Source organism: Hyaena hyaena, unplaced genomic scaffold (genome assembly GCF_003009895.1).
Source record: "Hyaena hyaena isolate Hyena2069 unplaced genomic scaffold, ASM300989v1 scaffold_315, whole genome shotgun sequence".
Lineage (NCBI taxonomy): Eukaryota > Metazoa > Chordata > Mammalia > Carnivora > Hyaenidae > Hyaena > Hyaena hyaena.
The window spans coordinates 446333-467757 of record NW_024080948.1 but is presented as its reverse complement, the minus strand read 5'-3'; the positions used below and the strand labels follow the sequence as shown (position 1 = coordinate 467757).

The 21425-nt window shown below is 41.9% G+C and overlaps 1 protein-coding gene across 2 annotated transcripts in view; it reads right to left on the bottom strand.

Annotated features, from left to right (window-relative positions):
- GSS (glutathione synthetase) overlaps positions 1 to 21425 on the bottom strand; it is a 28565-nt gene extending 7140 nt beyond the window's left edge. The window contains exons 1-8 of one of the 2 annotated variants that reach the window (XM_039248678.1): positions 21349 to 21425; positions 18479 to 18613; positions 12985 to 13130; positions 10260 to 10335; positions 9832 to 9971; positions 9038 to 9154; positions 2603 to 2683; positions 2423 to 2500 (exon numbers count right to left, since the gene is read on the bottom strand). In XM_039248678.1, the coding sequence (XP_039104609.1) occupies positions 2423 to 2500; positions 2603 to 2683; positions 9038 to 9154; positions 9832 to 9971; positions 10260 to 10335; positions 12985 to 13130; positions 18479 to 18607 (767 nt within the window). In that variant the 5' untranslated portion in view covers positions 18608 to 18613; positions 21349 to 21425. Of the gene's footprint in view, positions 1 to 2422; positions 2501 to 2602; positions 2684 to 9037; positions 9155 to 9831; positions 9972 to 10259; positions 10336 to 12984; positions 13256 to 18478; positions 18614 to 21348 lie in introns of those variants that run through there. The other variant, XM_039248679.1, reaches the window with a different exon arrangement.

The following is a 21425-nucleotide window of genomic DNA, read 5'->3' as shown; positions in this document are numbered from 1 at the left end:
TAAAAGAAATTTTTTTAGTGTTTATTTATTTTTGAGAGAAAGATAGAGCACAAGTGGGGGGGGGGGTGGTCAGAGAGAGAGGGAACACAGAATCCAAAGCAGGCTCCAGGCTCTGAGCTGTCAGCACAGAGCCCAACACAGAGCTTGAACCCATGAGCTGTGAGATCATGACCTGAGCTGAAGTTGGACACTTAACCAACTAAGCCACCCAGGCACCCCAAGATAAATTTTTTTTAATATGTGGGCTAAAAATTTCTGAGCCTTAGAATCATATTGCCATGCCTAGCAAAACACACTTGTATTATACTACTTAAGGGGAACCTGGGTGGCTTAGTAAGTTAAGCGTCCAACTTCAGCTAAGTCATGGTTTGTGAGGTTGAGCCCCCCATCAGGCTCTGCTGCTCAGTCTGGAACCTGCTTCAGATTCTGTGTCTCCCTCTCTCTCTGCCCCTCCCCCATTTATGCTCTGTCTCTCTCTGTCTCTCTCTCTCTCTCAAAAATAAACATTTTAAAAAAGCTGAAATGGCGAAAGATTTATACGATCTGAAGAGAAACCAGAGTAGCAACATGGATGGACCTTGAGGGTGTTATGCTGAGCGAAATAAGTCAGGCAGAGAAGGACAAATACCATATGTTTGCACGTATAGGAGGATTAGGAGGAACTTGACGGAGGACCAAGGGGGAGAAGAAGGGTGGAAATGGTGGGGGAAAGGGAGAGAGGCAAACCATGAGAGACTCTTGAATGCTGACAAAAACTGAGGACTGATGGATGTGGGGGANGAAGGAGGGCACTTTGGGGATGAGCACTGAGTGTTATGTAGAAACTAATTTGACAATAAACTATTTGTAAAAAAAAAAAATAAAAAAAATAAAAAATAAAGTAAAGCCATTTAAATCAATACTCATAATAATTGTACTAATTTTTCAACCAAAAAATAAACAAATAACTCACTATGTAACATTACCAAAATAAAAATGTTTTACCTTCATTGGAAAAAAAAAAAAAAAAAAAAAGCTGAAATGGCAGGTGTAAGAGGGCAGAGATGCAAAGTTATGAATCTAGTTAAGACACAGATTGTCTTTTTAAATTCCTTCCCCTTTCCTTAGACTTATTTGATACTGTCTGGAAAGTAAATTAATGACTTTGTTATGATAAAAGCACATTTTGAAAATAGTAGTATTATGAAATTTCTTGGAGGTTCTTTTTTTTTTTTTAAATGTTTATTCATTAAACATCTTTGAGAGAGAGACAGAATGTGAGCAGGTAAGGGGCACAGAGAGAGGGTGACACAGAATCCAGAGCAGGCTCTAGGTTCTGAGCTGTCAGCACATGAACTGCGAGATCATAACCTGAGCCAAGGTCATATGCTTAACGAACTGAGCCACCCAGGTGTCCCTCATGAGGGAGGTTCTTAATTTTAAGAATCACAAATTAGGGGCACGTGAATGGCTCTATCAGTCAAGTGTATGACTCTTGATTTCGGCTCAGGTCATGATCTCACAGTTTGTGAGCTCCAGCCCTGCGTTAGGCTCTGTGCTGACAGTGTAGAACCTGCTTGGGATTATCTGTCTCCCTCTCTCTCTGCCCCTCCCCTGCTCACACTCTCTCTCAAAAATACATAAATAAAACATTGGAAAAAAAAGAATCACAAATTTGGAAGAAAAAAAAAACCTATAAATTCCAGGTCTAAATATGTGTGATGCAAAAAATGCTACCCAACTAAGTGATAATAAAGTCACTTGGTGGAGGCCCCCTGCAGGGAAGGACAGGGCCTGGCTTGGAACACAAATCCAGGCCCCATAATGTCTTGCCTGAGCTCAGAGAGCAGCTACCAGATCAGTCACAGAATGAGCAAGCTATTCCTCTTCCTCCCTGAGTGCCCAGCCCAACTGCCCAGGGCTGACTTGACCGGCTACCAAGAGGGGCAAGAAAACTTTTAGGAGTCCAGGGGCACATGAAAACCAGGGTTATTTTAAGAAGCCCCTTATCAAGAGTGTCAGTAGCTCTGGGATGCCTGGGTGGCTCAGTTAAGTATCCAACTCTTAGTTTCAGCTCAGGTCATGACCCCAGGGGTCATGGGATTGAGCCCTGTGTTCAGCTTTGTGCTGAGTGTGGAATCTGTTTAGGATGCTTAGGATTCTCTCTCTCCTTTTGCCCCTTTCCCCCACTTGCACCTTGCACTTCCTCTTTCTAAAAAAAAGGTCAACAGCTCTGATGCAACCCTTTAGAAGCAGAATATGACCCACACCTTCTCCAGACTTTCCTGAGATGATGGGGTAGTTTGCCCCTAAAATTCAGAGAGAAGGAAGCAAGCCATCACATCTCCCAGAACAAAGGATTATTGGGGAAAATGGGTAGCAGAATAAGTTTCCTAAAGTAGCCCTCTATCAGATTGTTGGAGAATGCTCCCTGGACACTTACATAAACAGCCTTCGGTTTTGGTCTAGAGACCCCTTTTCAGATACATCTTCAAACCTTCGACGGATTACGTGGATATTCCTGGGAAAGATGGTCAAAGGTTAGAGGGAATGGATGCTCTGTTCTGAGTAGTTCTTCACAAACCCGGGGCCATTATCTAGAGGTCTTCCCTCCTTTACTTACTGAGCTAGTAGCTCATTCTCTATAGCACGCTGGTCGAATATGTTCCTTTCCTTCTCTTGAGCAATCAGTAGCACCAGAGCACTGGGGAAAGAATGAGCACAGTTGGCTGATGTGGCTACAAAGCTTGTCCTCCCTCCACCCCACAACCTTCAGGAGAACACACCTTCCCTGAAAGAGCAGATATTCTATCAACTCAGAAAGGTGTCAGGCAATACCTAAGACTCTAACACATTATTTCCTGAAATTAGGAAACTTGAAAAAATGGAAATGTCTCTGTTCCTTCTCCAGTAGGTAGATGAAATATTGTAATGATGTTAATTTTCTATGCAAATTAAAATTTAGGTTTAAAATAATCTCTTGGGGCGCCTGGGTGGCTTAGTCGGTTAAGCGTCCGACTTTCGCTTGGGTCATGATCTCGCGGTTCTTGGGTTCGAGCCCCGCGTCGGGCTCTGTGCTGACTGCCAGCTCAGAGCCTGGAGCCTGTTTCGGAGTCTGTGATTCCCTCTCTCTCTGACCCTCCTCTGCTCACGCTGTCTCTCTCTCTCTCTCCTAGAAATAAATAAAAAAACATTAAAAAAAAATTAAAAAAAATAAAATAATCTCAAAAACCCAAGAGGATCTTTTCTTTTTTTTTTTTTTTTTACTGTTTTGTAAGAGGTCATTATTTTTTTTTTAACAAATAGTTTATTGTCAAATTAGTTTCTAAGAGGATCTTTTCTTAAAACTTAAAATAATGATTTTTAAATCTTTGTGGAAGAATAAACAGGTGAAAGTACTGAAGAATATTTTATAGAAGAATAATGCTTGGAGTTGGAGGCTAATGACCCTATTACTAGATTGTAAAGCATATAATAAAGGAGTGTGTGGTTCTTGCATGATACATTATAACAGCTCAATGGAATCCTACAGCACCCTACAGAGCCATCCATAAAGAAGGATTTATCTCTTGGGGCCTCCCAACATTTCTGTGATATACACAGGACACGTTTGGTCCCACAGTTATTAATGGTATCATTGAGGCTTACCTGACCTCTTTCTGCTATCAACATATTTCTTTTTTTCTCTGAAACAATCTTTTTTATTTCCTCTTCAATTAAATAATTTATTATTTTAAATTTACATCCAAGTTAGTTAGCATATAGTGCAACAATGATTTCAGGAGTAGATTCCTTAATGCCCTTTACCCATTTAGCCCTTCCCCCCTCCCAGAGCCCCTCTCAATAACCATTTGTTCTCTGTATTTAAGAGTCACTTATGTTTTTGTCCCCCTCCCTATTTTTATATTATTTTTGCTTCCCTTCCCTTATCTTCATCTGTTTTGTATCTCAAAGTCCTCAGATGAGTAAAGTCATATGATATTTGTCTTTCTCTGACTAATTTCACTTAGCACAATACCCTCTAGTTCCATCCACGTAATTACAAATGACAAAATTTCATTCTTTTTTATTGCCAAATAGTACTCCATTGTATATGTATACCACATCTTCTTTATTCATTCATCCATCAATGGACATTTGGGCTCTTTCCATATTTTGGCTATTGTTGATAGTGCTGCTATAAACATTGTGCTGCACGTGTCCCTTTGAAATAGCATACCTGTATCCCTTGGATAAATACCTAGTAGTGCAACTGCTGGGTCATAGGATAGTTCTATTTTTAATTTTTTGAGGAACCTCCATACTTTTTCCAGAGTGGTTGTACCAGTTTGCATTCCCATCAGCAGTGCAAAAGAGATCCTCTTTCTCCACATCCTTGCAAACATCTGTTGTTGCCTGAGTTGTTAATGTTAGCCATTCTGACAGATGTGGGGTGGTATCTCATTGTGGTTTTGATTTGATGAGTGACGTTGGGCATCATTTCATGTGTCTGTTGACCATCTGGATGTCTTCTTTGGAGAAGTATCTGTTCATGTCTTTAGCCCATTTCTTCACTGGATTATTTGTTTTTTGGGTGTTGAGTTTGATAAGTTCTTTATAGATTGTGTATACTAACCCTTTATCCAATATGTCGTTTGCAAATATCTTCTCCCATTCCATTGGTTGCCTTTTAGTTTTGCTGATTGTTTCCTTTGCTATGCAGAAGTTTTTTATTTTGATGAGGTCCCAATAGTTCATTTTTGCTTTTGTTTCCCTTACCTCTGGAGGCGCGTCGGGTAAGAAGTTGCTGCAGCCAAGGTCAAAGAGGTTCTTGCCTGCTTCCTCCTCAAGGATTTTGATGGCTTCCTGTCTTATGTTTAGGTCTTTCATCCATTTTGAGTTTATTTTCGTGTATGGTGTAAGAAAGTGGTCCAGGTTCATTTCTCTGCATGTTGCTGTCCAGTTTTCCCAGCACTACTTGCTTAAGAGACTGTCTTTATTCCATTGAATATTCTTTCCTGCTTTTTCAAAGATTAGTTGGCCATATGCTTGTGGGTCCATTTCTGGGTTCTTTATTCTGCTCCATTGATCTGAGTGTCTGTTCTTGTGCCAGTACCATACTATCTTGATGATTATTGCTTTGTAATACAGCTTGAAGTCTGTTGACATATTTCTTAAAGGAGGAGCTCAAGGACAAAGGGAAAAGCTAATGCCAGAAACTGTCTGTTTGGCTACCAATTAAGCCATTTTAGTTGCCAAAGACAGGTCCAGTCTCTCACCAGATGATCTTGAGGGACAAGGCTCAGCAGTACCAAATTCCATTTTTGCTGTAGCCGTATTGCTCTGTGCCCATGGCTTCTTGCTGAGACTTTTGGCTTAGGAATCTAAATGTGGATTCCTTCCTCCCATACTTGGCCTCTGGTCTGTTTGTCTCTGCTTTTTTCTACCTCTTGGACTATATTCTGCCTGACTCCTTTCCACTTAGCTGTGCCTCCTCTCCTGGCTTGCCTGAAATCTTTTGAGGGTCACACATGACATTAAGCTGAGTCTTAGCTTTGAGTTGAGTATGTAAGAGACAAACTACAAAAATGGTGCTTTCATAAGCCATCTTGCCCTGAGATGCCCAAGGGTCAGTGGCCTTGCTTTTTATATTGCAGTCTGATTTGCTCTGCTCATGGGTGGGAAGGTGGCACCTGGCCCAGGCTAGCCCGCCTCCAAAAATGAGGCAAAGAAGGGAGGCTGGAAGCTCTAGGTTAAAGTGAAACCACATTCCCTGGTTAAGTCAGCCTGCCCTCTGCCAAATAATCACAGCCAGACTCGGAAAACATAGTCTACCTCCTCCTGCCTTCAGTTCTGAATAGTATTTTGGGAATAGGCCTAGGAAAGTTGTCAGCTAAGGAAAGTGAAGTGGCAGTAGTATCCTGGCTGGGAATGAGGACTCCTGATTATAGCTCCCAACATTTTATACCAAAAATCCTCCTTTCTTATCTCTACTCATTCTAACCACAGGCACTATATTTTGAAAGAGTTTGAATAAATGTCTAAATTGGAATCATAATTCATTTTCCAGGCTTCTTTTTTAAAAATCTAAAAAATTATGAGATAACTAATGAAAATTCATCTGTTCTATCGATGGCTGAGCTTCAGTTTTTCAATCTATACTATGGGACCATTCCTCTTGGAGGCAGAACAGTATAGTAGAAAGAACATAGGCTTTAGAGGCAGATAGACATGAATTCTAAACTTAGTAGCTGTGTGACTTTCAGCAAGTTATTCCAGCTCTCTGAGCCCTCAGTTTTCCCTTTGGTAAAATGAAACTAGTACTCCTTAAGTGGTAGCTGCTATTATTATTATTATTACTATTACTACTATCTTAAATCCTACATGAGTGAAATCATATGGTATTTGTCTTTCTATGATTTATTTCCTTAGCATAATACTCTCTAGCTCCATCCACATTGTTGCAAACAGCAAGATTTCATTCTTTTTGAGGCTGAATAATATTACATTATATATACATATATATACAGTATGTGTATGCGTATACACACAAACACACACACACACACACACACACACACACACACACACCACATCTTTCTCCATTCATCAGTCAATGAGCACTAGGGCTCTTTCAATAATTGGTTATTATTGATAATGCTGCTGTAAAAATTGGGGGCATTTACCCCTTCAAATCATTATTTTTATATCCTTTGGGTAAATACCTAGCAGTGCAACTTTTTGAGGAACCTCCATACTGTTTTCCAGAGTGGCTGCACCAGTTTGCCTTCCTACCAGCAATGTAAGAGGGTTCCCTTTTCTTCACATCCTCCCAATATCTGTTGTTTCCTGTGTTGTTAAATTTTAGCCATTCTGACAGGTGTGAAGTGATATCTCATTGTAGTTTTGATTTGTATTTCCCTGATGATGAGTGATATTAAGCATCTTTTCATGTGTCTGTTAGCCATCTGGATGTTGTCTTTGAAAAAATGTCTTTTCACATCTTCTGACCATTTTTAAACTGGATTATTTGGTTTTTGGGTGTTGAGTTTTATAAGTTCTTCATATATTTTGGATACTAACCCTTTATCAGATATGTCATTTGCAGGGTGCCTGGGTGGCTCAGTCAGTTAAGCGTCCAACTACAGCTCAGGTCAGATCTCACGGTTTGTGGGTTCAAGCCCCGCGACGGGCTCTGTGCTGACAGCTCAGAGCCTGGAGCCTGTTTTGGATTCTGTGTCTCCCTCTCTCTCTGCCCCTCCCCCACTCATGCTCAAATATAAATAAACTATATAAAAACTTTTTTTTAAAAAGATACATCATTTGCAAATATCTTCTCCCATTCCAAAGGTTGCCTTTTAGTTTTGTTGATTTTTTTCCTTCACTGTACAGAAGACTTTTATTTTGATGAGGTCCCAATAGTTCATTTTTGCTTTTGTTTCCCTAGCCTCTAGAAACATAGCTAGTAAGACTTACGATGGCCAATGATAGAGAGGTTATTGCCTAGGTTCTCCTGTAGTATTTTGAGTTTCCTCACATTCAAGTCTTTTATCCATTTTGAATTTATTTTTGTGTGTGGTGTAAGAAAGTGGTCCAGTTTCATTCTTTTGCATGTTGCTGTCTAGTTTTCCCAGTGCCAGTTGTTAAAGAGACTGCCTTTTTTTCTGTTCCTCACCAGTTTTTTTGAGGTATTTTCAAAGCCATAATTTCACTTAATTCTCACTAGCACCCTTTTAGGTATTATTATTATCATCTCCCTTTTACAAACTGCTGCTCAGAGAAAAGAATGGTCTTAGCGAAGGTTATATGCTAGGTCAGCAGAAGTGTCTATTTGACTTTCAAAACGAGAAACCAGTCCCAGCTCAAGCATCCCATAGTTCCTACCCACCAGTGCCTAGTTCTGGGCACATGAGTCTTCCCATGTTATTCACAGCCTGGTTGGAGAAACCCTCTGCAGCACTTTTTCATTAGTAGTACCCCAGCTGACCCTTTCCTGGCTTCAGTCTCTTAAAAAACACTTAGCCAAGAGTTCTACTTGATGAAATACTCATCTGATGCCTTCTAAATATTCAGAGTCCAAAGTTTACTGAGTCTTAATGAAGCTTAGCAAGCCCAGAGAGGCTCTCTTAGAGGCAATAAATGATTAAGGATGCAGATTCTAGAGGGAGTGGACTATGGGCTCTACCACCAACTCGCCATTTGACCTTGAGCAATTCACTTCTCTGAACCAGTTTCCTCATCTGTAAAATGGGGGGAGATGGGTGGTATCTACCTCGAAATGTTTAATATGAGGATCTAATGTAGAGTGCTTAGCACAAAGTGTGGCACTAGTAAGTGCTCATTAAGGGTTAACTATGAAAGCTACGTAAACATTGCAGTAACTACTGGTACAGTGCACCCCCTATGTATACAGAAGTCACTTACCTGGCATCTTTACACATTTGGAACATGGTTGAGAAATAGGAAGGAAGCAAAAAATCCCTCTAAGCAGTTAAAACATACACCACTAAATCCCTAAGTGAAAGCTTATGCATTTACTCATCAAAAAGGCCCTCCCATTCATTAGATGCTACATGACAACCTAGACTACTTGCTTTCCCAAACCACAGCAAATCAGAAAGGAGGTACAGGGATGGGAATGGAGGATTCCAAATTCAAGCACACTGACAGCAGTATGAAGTAAGAACTGATAGTAGGGAAACAGAAAAACTGGGAAGAAAAGGAATAAGAGCTTAAAGCCTAACTGTTGGGAGTCATTCATGCAGGTAAACAGCCTCACATGCCTCTCTAAGTCTAGATAGCAGCTCTGCATGACATCAAGATATGATCACTGACAGTAATGCGATAATTAACAATCATGACTTTTACCCAACAAGATGAAATTATAATTTGTGACTTTTATTTAAGGAGAAAGCCCAGAAACTCCATTAAAATAATTTTGGTGCTTAAAAGTGTAAGCTTCTGTTTCCAGGAAAAAATCCCTCATTTCCTAATGATATCAGGTGAAGAAGTTGCTGCAGTGCACCCAAAAATGCTGAATCTAAAGTAGGATACTGCTACCATTTTTTCTCCCTCTTACTTGGCTGAGCCGTAGAGCTCCCAGGCTTTGGTGATCCCCTGGGCCAGTCCCTTGCTAGGATTATTGGAGAGTATCTTGGCAGCTTCTTTGGTCTTACTCAGGACATTGAGAACATGTCTGTTGGAGGAGAGATGTCTTATTAAGTAATTGGATAGATCTGGAAGACCCCTCTCTGCCTGTGACCCACAGACCCTTACAGGAATTCTCCAATCACTTGGAGAATTGCTGAACAGTAAAAAAACATCATCATTCTCCTGTAGGATCCACCTCAGGCCTGAATATACTGGGCCACCCAAGCCCTGGCTCCATGTATATGCCCAGAGCCCCAGACCCTGCGTTCTACTCTATACTAGCCTCCCAATGAGCTGGAACGCCCTCCCTGAGTCCCAGTGCTTGCTATCTGGAATCCTGCTGCAGACCATCTGTAATCACAGCAACCTGGAACATCACTGCTGGCTAGAAATGGTTGCTGCGAGGGTCAAGCCTTCCAATGGGAAGCCACTGATCCCTCTCTGCCATGGATTCTGACCTCTCTTCAGGCCTTCCAAGCTCTTTCTCACTTAGATACTATTTCTTCAACCTGGACTACTACCTTATACAATGAGGGAATGAGACTAGATGAACTGTGAGGTCCCTTCTTTCCTTGACATACTAAGATCTAATTGCAAGTGGAAACTGCTGCAAGGAGAAACACATGACCTAGGGCCCGGGAAGAAACAGTTGGAATTGGAGATCCCTGTAGGCCTATCAGACTTCACCCCACCAGTGTGCCCAGTATTGCCCAGAGGACCCACCGGTGCACAGCTGGCGTGCGGGAGGCCAGGCCCCCAAAGCTGGCAGAGATGGTGTTGATTTCAATCTGTTTCAGGACTGGGGAACCATCTGCATTGCGCTGGAACATGTAGTCTGAGCGATTCAGGCCCAGGAACACAGTCTGTGGGGAAAACTGCAGGCTGAGTACATTTGCCCAGGGCTGATTGAGGGCCTAGCCATGGAACAGACAGGTAACACGAATTCTACATAGAGATCAGAGTCGCAGGCTAATGCTCCCAAACCCAGTGGAATTATTCTTTTGGTCCTCCCAGAATTGGTCATTGATGTGCGAACCCAGTGGGGACAAGTGAGAGGCAGATTTCTATGAGCTCAGGGCCTGGGCCAAATTATTCTGGTAAAAAAAAAAGGAGGGACAGGTCCTAGATTGGGGTGGAGTGGGACTGGTTACCTGGGCAATGCCTTCTTTCAGGACTTGCTTGTAGATGTCAAAGAGGCGAGCAGTGAAGTTGTCCCTTTTGATGGTGCTGGAAGAGGAAATAGAGCATTTTCTAGGCTAAATGGGATCTTAAAGATCAAATAGTTCTACCTCATCCATTGCCTCCTGAATCTTTCAGTCTGCTAACCCAAACTTGAACACCCATATCAACCTGGTAGAGAACAGTGGTTTAGAACTCAGGTCTAGAGCCAGATAACCTGGATTCAAATCCCAGCTCTATCACTCACCACTAGGCAACCTTAGAGAATTATTTCACTTTTCTGTATCTCAGTTTGCTCATCTGTAAAAGATAAAAATGAAAGATGAAGAGGAAAATGATTTTACTTCTATCATAGAGTTGTAGTGATGGGTAAATGAGATATTATATGTACAGAACTGAGCAGTGTCTGCTCCTGAGAGAAACTAATAAATGTTATGTGATAAAATCATTCCATTTTTGAATGGCTCTGATGGTTGGTAAACCTTCTGGTCAACATAACATTAGCTCTCTATAGCTTCTCCTACACTCTGGGACTTCCAAAGACAAGTCTTTTCCACCTCTTACACAGCAACTCTCAGAGATTAAAAGACAGCAGTTATGCTCTATACACCAATATATTCAGCTCAAGCTAAATATCCTATTTTTTTTTCTTCAGCCAGTCATATGATGTGATTTCCTCAGAGCAACCTTGCCTATCTGTATCAGATCCTCCTGCCATGTGCTCTCGGAGCACTGTGAACCTCTCCTTTATAGTACAGATTACAGTTTTAATTTCCCATTTTATTTCTGTGAAAATTAATGTCACCTCTCCTATTTGCCTATAAACCACATGAGGGTAGAGACTTTGTATGTGGTAGAAAGATGATGAGGGTAGAGCTCATCATCATGGCCCAGTGTGCTGCTGTGACATGTGATATGAAATAGGAGCCCATCTAGTACGGTTTTCTGGAGCCCCAGGAAGAGGTACCCACAGGTAACTAACACCACAGTTGTTGTCTATCAAGATTCAGGGCAGTCTCTACATCCCTGCTCAAGCCTAACTCACTCTCCTCGTTACAGGGACCCCACTGAGCCCATGTAGCTCAGGCCTGCCCTGCAGTTCCTCTGCTCCTCACCCAACTCTTTCATGGGGCCTTTCCCAGCCCTTGGTGAGGACAGTCCCCAGCTGGGCTTCAGCCTCCAAGAAAGTTGAGACACATTTTTGCTTTACTGAAGAGGTGTGCCCCTTCAACCTAGGTCCTAGGCTACTATTCTAGCACATGTGACACTGGGGCCTCTATTCCCTTACAAGCTAGAGTTTGTGTGCATTTCAGAGAACAGAGAAAATAGGGAAGATGGGGTTGCAAATTGCAGGAAAGGTCTCCACATAATTGCATCTTTAGGGCAAAGGTCATAAATCAGCCTGCTTATATATATCCCACAATCCAGAATCACAAGTAGCCCCAGAATCACAAGTAGCTCACAAAAGCCAGGCCCACCCTGAAAAAGATCTCGGGGGAAGGTGGTGGTAGGGTTTGTACATTCATAACTCATTGGGTTTTTAGCCTCAAGTCAATGGTTTCCAAATTTCTTACCATTATGATCCCTTCCCATATTCACCTTCACACCAATACACACATTTTTAAAAGATTGTATTTCTGGGGTGGCTGGCTGGCTCAGTCAGTGGAGTATGCAACTCTTAGTCTCAGGGTTTTGAGTTCAAGCCCCATGTTGGGTGTAGAGATTACTGAAAGATAAAGTCTTTTAAAAAAAGATTTTGTGTCTAACAAAATAATTTTCTTTTGAAAAATTAATCAGACATGCCAAGTGTGTATGTCTAGTCTCTTTATGTATACACACATACACACACACATATATATATTTAATTCTAAAGTATAGAATTTAATTCTAAAGTAAAGAGGGAAACCTGGGTGGCTCAGTCAGTTGAGCGTCCAACTTTGGCTCAGGGCATGATGTCATGGTTCATGAGTTTGGGCCCCTCGTCAGGCTCTGTGTTGATAGCTGGAGTCTGCTTCAAGTTCTGTATCTCTCTCTGCTCCTCCCCCACTCACACTCTGTCTCTCCCTCTCAAAAATGAATAAACATTAGAAAAAAACCTGAAAGTAAAGAAATTTCCCTTGTCCCAGGGCATGAAGATAAAAAAGGATTAAGGGAAAAGAGACAGAGGGGTGGATGGGGTGAGCCATTTCAGGGATTCTGTATCCTTGTGCCCTGGGTGTGGCCCAGTCTACCCCCCTCCCCATCTCACCCAGAGATAAGGGGCTGAGGAAAAGAAATTAGAAATCTGACTTTAAACCCAATCGTCTCCTCTGCCCTTTGTTTACCCTAAAACGATGCTGACCTTCCCTAATTCCAAATAGAAGTCTCAGTCATCAAAGCAAGGGACCATGGATCAGAGAATTACAGAATGTCAGTGTTGGAAGAGATCTTAGATTTACGCCAACCTCCCTATGTTACAGATGAAGAAATTGAGGCACAGAGAAAAAAAGGGACTTGCTTGCAGCCATATAAATTTGGATTAGAGCCAGGATTAGAAGCCAGCCCTCTTGACTTGTTCTACTACTTTTGTTTTTTCTAGGGAGTACCTGTCCCCAATCCCACCAAGTCAGCTGCCAGAGCAACACCTCCTGGCTCCTCAGTCTTCCAGACCCTTGAGTCCAGCAACTCCCGACCCCCTACTGCCCCATCACCCAGTACCTGGAGAGAGTCTGCTCCAGAAAGGCAGCATTCTGGCTGACAGCATCCACCAGCATGTTAAAGTCCATCTGCACGGCATAGGCCTGCTCCAGCAGGGCACTGGGGACCAGTGAGGGGAAGAGCGTGAATGGGGCATAGCTTACCACCTGATCAAGGAGAAAGAGCCGGCAGAGGTAGAACACCTGTGAATGGGTTGTTTTCTTGCAAACATAACCCCATGAAAAGTGTAGCCTACATTTCTTGAGGACAAACTGCAGAATAGTGGTTACCTCTGTGAAGGGAGGGAGAAAACAGGATGATGAAGGGGTATAAAGGGAACTTTCAGACTCTAATATTTTATCTCTTTACATTAAAAACAAATTAGAAGCAAAACAGCTAAAACAAAAAAATCATTGAGCACTTACTGTGTGCAAGGCACTGTTTTAAATACCTTACATGGATGCATCATTTAACTCTGTAAGCCAGATACTATTTTTTTTTTTAACGTTTTATTTATTTTTGAGAGAGAGAGACAAAGTACAAGCAGGGGAGGGGCAGAGAGAAAGGGAGACAGAATCTTCATGAAGCAGGCTCCAGCTGAGCTGTCAGCACAGAGCCTGATACAGGGCTTGAACCCGCAAATGGTGAGATCATGACCTGAGCCAAAGTTGGATGCTTAACCAACTGAGCTACCCAAGTACTCCTATTATTATCTACTCAATAAATAGATAAGGGAATTGAGTCTCAGAGAGATTAAGTAACATGTCCAAAATTATATAAAGCTGTTACATGGCACTGGGATTTGAACCAAGGTGGTTAGTAAACAACATACACACACACACACACACACACACACACACACACAGAGCCCCTAGCCAGTTGATCTAAACCCAGGACCTCCTCATGCCAGGAGCTCCCACCTCAGCCCCTTGCCTTCTGGTTGGGGGAAAGAGAGAGTCCTGCTGGTAGGGCTGTAGCAGAAGTGATCTCTGGCCCCCAGAGGAGAAATTAGGAGTGGTTTTCCCCTAGTGTTGGAGATGATGAGTTGGGTTGCCAGACCTGAGTTAGGCTGCATTCTGAGTTCTTTGGACTTTGGCAGAACTGGGAAATCCAAATACCATCTGAAACACTATTTCTAGAAGGGGATAATGCATTCTGAGAATCACAACAACAAATGAACTAGAATTTGGGTAGGAGATGATAAGATGACCTTGTGACTTATATTATGACGTATTCCTAAGTTTAACCTCTGAGTAAATATCAATTTGCCATTATGGTAGTATGAGTTTATGACATTAGAACTTGGCATTCATATATTTATTTAAAAATATTATTTTGAACAATAATACAAATGATACAAAATTCAAAAGAGACAGAAGGATACATAGTGAAAAGTAGGTCTCATTCACTGATGACCCAGTTCTCCCCAGAGGCAAATTGTATACTAGTGTCTCACATGTCCTTTAGACTATATACATATGTACATATTTGTTCGTTTTTTACACACAGAAGCACATGATACATATATTGTTCTGTCCTTTGCTTTATAAATATTTCAGAGACATTTCCATATATGTTCAAATAGAGCTCATTCTTTTTAATGCCTGTATAATATTCCATTCTTTGGCTATAAAATAATTTATTAAATCTAGTTTTCTTTTAAAGTTTATTTATTTGAGAGAGAGAGAGAGAGAGCGAGAAAGTACAAGTGGGGGAAGGCCAGAGAGAGAGAATCCTGCACTAACAGCATAGAGCCCGATGCGGGGCTTGAACTCAGGAACCATGAGATCATGACCTGAGCCAAAACCAAGAGTTGGATGCTCAACCAACTGAGCCACCCAGCCGCCCCTAAATCTAGCTTTCTGTTATGAACATATAGGTGGTTTCCTCCCCTCTATTACAATCAACGCTTCAATCTGTATCCTAGAATATATATTCTAGGTATTGTATGTGTGAAAAAGTCCATAAATTATAAATTTATAAAAATGGAAATATAAGGTAGAGTAAACCCATTTAAAATTTTGGTAGGTAATTCCCAAATTACTTTCCTCAGAATCTCAGAAGACAAAAGTGAGGACGGATATTTGTCAGAATAAGGTTTTTTCAGCTTGAAGCTTTTATGTGTTAGGCTGGGAATTATGGCAGATTACATAGGGGTGACCTAATACCCTGAGTGCATGTGTGATGACAATAAGGGCATTTCCTTGGCTTTAAAACTCAGAACTCTGCCTCTTCCAACAAGTCTCATTTGGCCTGAAAAACTCTCAAAGACTTTTTCTAGTAAGACTTCCCTCTGCCTCTGTCCCCAGGACTCATTATGCCCACTTGAATTTGGGATCCATAATACATAGCTCTTCTCCACTGTGCATAGGCCAAAGGCTGAAATACACAGTCTTTTAACTTTTTATAGAGATACAGGCAAAGAATAATAGTCTAGTACTATAAGAAAAATGATAGCTCGTGCATGACAATAAAAGATCCCCTTGATCATCAAAGAAACAAAGAGAATGATGGGAAGAAGAGCTCCCATCTCACCTGAGGGGCCAGATTTTTTATTTCATGAAAAAAAAAAAACAAAACACAAAACATTGGCTCTCACTTTTTAAAGACACTGGTGAAAAAACTGTTAACAATGCTTGTCTCCGGGGAGGGAACAGTGGCTAGAGGAAAGAAACTCATTCTATACTGAATTCCCTTTAAATTTTGTACCTTGTTCATGTATTTTTTTTTTTTTTTTAATTAACTCCCTAAGTCTGCAGGAACCAGCTATTCAGTCTGCACTTGGTTTGTCACCTCTACCTACAGGATAAAGTTCATATTCCTCTTCCTCCCAGTAGCCAAAGCCTCTTGGTTATCTGACTTCAGCCTGCCTTCTGTCCCAAATTCAGCTGCATTCTCTTGAACATTTTGTGCCTTTTCCTATTTTGGAGGCTCTGCTATTTTGTTCTTTTCCATTTATTTTTTTAAGATCTAGTTCAAATACAACTGATGAATTGCTCCTTCTTCTAGGTGTCCCATACAATTTCCTGAGAGAGACGGTAAAGAATGGAAGTTCAGATCATGAAGTCAGGTGGCAAACTCTTTGGGTTTGAATTCTGGCTTTGCCAATTACACCACCATTTAAATGACCTCAGGCAAGTTACTTTACCTTTCTGGGCCTTGGTTTCCTCAACTTTGTTGTGAGATTTAAAGAAGTTAGTGATTTCAAGATGTTTAGAATACTGCCTGGCACATAGTCAATAAAAAACAGTAGCTAATATTGTGCAGCAGGCTATGTTTCCTCATAGAACTGACATTTAGTTTTGTCTTGTGGCACATTCGCCACCTAGACCACGCGCCTCAGAGGCCAGGCTTCTGGCTGACTCACCTGTGTCCTCAGTGCCTAGAATGGCCTGGCATAAAACAGACCCCTGAAAAAGATTTGGAATGAAATCTCTTTCTCTTTCTCACACACACACTCACACACATACACATATTTCCTGTCTTTTTTCTTTCTTTTTAAATGTTTGTTTATTTTGAGAAAGAGAGAAAGCAAGCATGAACAGTAGAGGGGCAGAGAGAGATAGAGACAGAGAGAATTCCAGGCAGGCTCCATGTGGACATTGAACCCACGAACTGAACAGTGAGATCATGACCTGAGCCAAAATCAAGAGTTGGATGCTTAACTGACTGAGTCACCCAGGTGCCCCATTTCCTGTCTTTTTTCTCTGAATTAGGAATGTCATTGAGGACTATGCCTTTTCTAGGTTCCATTAATTTCCAGAAAGACCAAGTGTACACAGTACCTATTGACTTATAAAACAAAAAAATCTTGGATTTTGAACTTGGGTTCAGACAAACAGATCGCATAATGTAAAGTTCACAAACCAAGCAATTAAATTCCCAAAGTCAGAGGCAGACCTTCCACAATATCAGCCTACCTTAGGTAATAGCCATTCTCATTCACTCAGGCCTCAGCAAACATTTAATGAGTCTGGACTCTCCACTAGCCCCTTAACTAGGTTCTGGGCACACAGAGAAAAAAAAAATGTGGCTTGGTAAAAAACAAAAAACAGTGGCAACTCTTTAGTTACTCACATGGATTGTCATAAGATATACTATTAAGTTAAAAAAAAAAAAAAAGCAAGGCACAAAAGAGCATGTCTAGGATGCTTCTTTGTGTAAAAAGTGGGAAAAAGGAATTTATACTTTTTTTGTTATGAGTAAACTATATGAAAGAAAATACAAGAATGCTAAAACACAGCTTGCCTTCAGGTCAGGAGAACTAGGCTGGGGAATGTAGAAGAGAGAATTAAACTATAAACTCTATGCCCTTTGAATTTTGAACTATGACAATGTCTTAACAGTCACAAAACTTTTTTATTTTTTAAGGATGAGACTTTTTAAAAATGTGATTTGGACTCACCAGTTCTACTTTTAAGTATCAATCCTACAGAAGTACCCAAACAGGCATGTATGTAGCTGTTCCCTGTAGTGCTGTTTGTAATCATAAAATTTTAGAATTTAGGGGTGCCTCAGTGGCTCAGTTGGTTAAGTGTCTTGATTTAGGCTCAGGTCATGATCTCACCATTTGTGGGTTGGAGCCCCTTGTTAGGTTCTGCACTGACAATGCAGAGCCTGCTTGGGATTCTCTTACTCCCCCTCTCTTGGCCCCTCCCCTGCTCAAGCTCTCTCCATCTCTCTCTCAAAATAAATAAACTTTAAAAAAAAGAAATTGGCATTTAAAAAAACATTAAAAATCACCTTAATAGAGGAAAGTTAAAATGTGATTCATCTATTTCTGGAATACTGTATCAGAATGAAGCTAATCCTAATGAAGGGAGTTGTGAAGAGTTCTATGACAGCTTGTTAAATGAAAAACAAAAACACAATCATGATAATCTGCATGATCTGTATGATCCTATTTATGTTATAGAAAACCATGTATTTTGGGGCATCTGGCTGGCTCAGTTGGAAAAGCATGCAACTCTTGATCTGAGGGTCATGGATTTGAGCCCCACATTGGGTATAGACGTTACTAAAAAAAAAAAAAAAAATTAAAGAAGAAAAAATCACATATTTCTTTATATACACATATATGTATACAAATGCACAGGGAAGGATGTACACAAACCAATTGTACAGGTATACCCACCCCCTGCTGTGTGATTAGGTAGTCTTAAAAAATAATAGCTCACTGGACAAAGTGCTTCACATGAATTATCTTCTCATTCTCTTACCAACTTGAAGAGGTAAGTCCCATTAGTATCCCTTTTTTATTATGTGAAAAAACTGCAGCTGAGAGAGGTTATGTAACTTGCCTAAGTCACATTAGAAACTCCAGACTTAAATTTTATGATTTAGGCAGGCTACTTTTTACATATTATCTAGTGATCAATTTTGTTATTGAAAAAGATAAAGCATAAAAGATGTTTCAACCTAAAGGAGCTGCTTTTAGCCTGGCAGGGACCAGATAATGAGCATTAGGATCCAGAGCAGGGAGGTCAGTGCTTGTGAGGAGGGGTCAAGGGCTTACATCAGAGGAACTGGGCTCCCGTGAGGTCCTCAGCAGCACTCCCTCAGCCAGGGCCCGGTCCACAGCCTGCCGAGCCAGCTCCTCTAGCTGGTGCTCATCCTGCAAGAGGCTCCCCCAGCCGGTAGCCATCTCAACCTGCAACAGGAGAGGGGAAGGCTTGGTGGGTTGCCCGGGGCCCAGCCAGAAACCAATGAAACTGGCAGTGTGGTACAGAGGAGTGAACACCGGATGGCAGCTCTCAACTTCCATGAATGCAGAATGGAAGGCTTGACAAAGCATTTCCACTGCCATTCTCTTGGTTCCTAATACAATGATGGCATTATTCTCACACTAAAGAAGTGGATTCTCAGAGCAGTGGAATGATTTGCCAAGGTAATGACTGGTAAAACCTGGATTTGAACCCAGGCCTCAGGACTCCCAGCCCAGGTCTTTCACATTGGAGAAAGGCACTAATGTCCTATGTGACTGGAGCAAGTTCCTTCCCTTCACAGAGTTGCAGATTCTCTACCTGTGAAACAAGGGGTTTGGGGTAGACCAGTGGTTTCCAAACCTGGCTGAATATTCTGGGGAGCTTGGTAAAGAATACAGATTCCTGGGCTCCAGAGATTCTCATGCAAGAGGTCTGATGAGTGGAGAGAAGGGCTAAAGCTCTGTATTTTTAATAAATTTAAAATCACTTCAAGAGAGTATTAATTTCCCTTGTAGCTCCAACAACCCATGTCAGCAAATCTCAAATTATGGGGTGGGGGGAGACCTTTGTAGAATACTATGAAATGCAGATAAGGTGAACTCCTCCCTCACCTTAAGTAGAAGCAAACTCACTAGCAGGACTTTATTACATTCCCTATATGGACATCTATCATCACAGCACCAAGACAAAAATTTTTTTGAGAAATCACATTAGCAGAATAGAAATAACTGAAACCCAAGAAATAAATGAAACCCAAGTGTCCAATGTAATAGGATGAGGAGTCCAACTGGCTGCCCAGAGACACGAAGGTATGAACCAACTGACACCTTGATATTCACTAATTTTGCAGCAGGCCTCAGGGATTTAAGATCTGAGTAAAAATCTGGAAACACCAGTCATTCTGGTTTGCCCTACTGACATTTGATTTTAGGAAAAGAACATGGCTACCCAGCTCAGTAGTCCCTAGAAAGGGAGCTAGAGAACAAGTAACAAGCTAGAGAACAACACTCAGCTCCATCTCCCTCTCCCTATAACAACAACTGGTGCTAAACCAATTACGAAAGTCTGTTGGCCTCAGCACGTTTTGAAAGAATGACCATGTGATTTCAAGAGGGTCCTGCCAACATCTCTGTTTGATGAGACACAGATAAGGGCTCTATGACTACAGAGTCATAGTAAAGCTCTGAGGTCAGTCAGATACGGGTTTGAGCCCATAATATTATTACTTCCTTCATAAATAAGGTCCCCATGTGAATTAAATGAGAAAAATCTGTGTGTAGTTCCTTAGCAGGGTCTGGAGCTCTATACATGGGAGCTTTTTTTTTTGGCTATACCCACTTTACAGGTGGAAGACTTGTCAAGAGGTCACATATCTGCCTGGTGGCAGAGCCAGGACAAGAACCTATGACTGACATTAGAGCAGCGGAACCCTCCATTAGCCCCCATCTCTTCATATCTCTGGGATTTCATCTCTGCCTGCTGTTGGGCTTTTGTCTACTTGGTAAACACTGAATGACATCTAATACTAGGCCCTTGACTAGGTACTGAGGATACAGAGAGATAAGACATAAAGATAATCACTACGTAAAGTGCTGATTGGGCCCTTTGTTTTTCTTATTCTATAGTCTCAACCCTGTGGCTTTGTTTTGCTGAGGACATTCAAATCTATACTTTCACAGTGGTGCTTTCCTGACTTCTGAACTGTAATAACCAACTGTTTACTGGGAATCTCCACAGAACCAGAATAGAATTTGTTGTCTCCCCACAAATCTGCTCCTCCTTGGATGAACCCCACTAAGGCACTCAAGCCTTGTACACACTTCTCTCCGACATCCCAGTCTCCCCAAATCCTGTAATTTTTATTAAATATAGATTGCTTTGAAGTTCCTGATTTCACTCCACCTCCACTGTCAGGAGCCTAGTTCCAGCTACCATCATCTCTTCCCTGGGCAATAAACAGACTCAGGAGTGAGGTTATCCTCAGCGACCAGGATACAGAAGCCTTTCTCAGGCTCCCAGGCTTGGCACGTGCTGTAGTCTTTTTGGAACACTCCCCACCACTCCTGACCAGCGTTCATGTCTGTTTCAGAAGCTGTTCCTGATCTCCCCCCAGGGTTCTACAGCCCGTTAGTTGCCCCTGTACCATAGGAATTATGTGTCTTGATCACATCTCTACCTCCAGCACCTACTATTGTATTCAATGAATGTTAAAAGAATGAATGATGAATGAATGACAGACTCCAGCCAGGTCTTAAAACGCCCGCAAGAAAACTCCATCGAACTTTATCCTGAGGGCGAGGCCAGTGTCCCCGTGAGGCCCGGGGCATAAACACTCGTCTCAGGTCCAGGCTTGCCCCACTTCATGGGCCCGTTCGCTCCCATTCTAGAAAACGTTTGGTTCTATATAGCTCCCAGTTTCTTTTTTTTTTTAGTTCCAGCTCTGGCTCACTGGCACTGTGTCCCCGTAACCAGCCCGATCTAGAGTCAGATCTGGGAAATCTAGGATCCACACGCACCAGCCCAACCCCTTCAATGGACACCAGTTTCCCTTTCCCTGCAAAGGGCATGGGCTGCAACATCTCCTCGCCTCCAGGGTTCCAATAGCTGGCCAGACCCCTCCCTCACATCCTCCCGAGGAAACTTGGCCCTTGCCGGCCGCCGTTGCCGTTCCCCAACCTACTGGTTCGTCGTCCTGCCGCGCGCGGTACTCAGGCCCCTCGCGTCTTTACCCGAGGTCTAGGGGGCGGGGCCTCCATG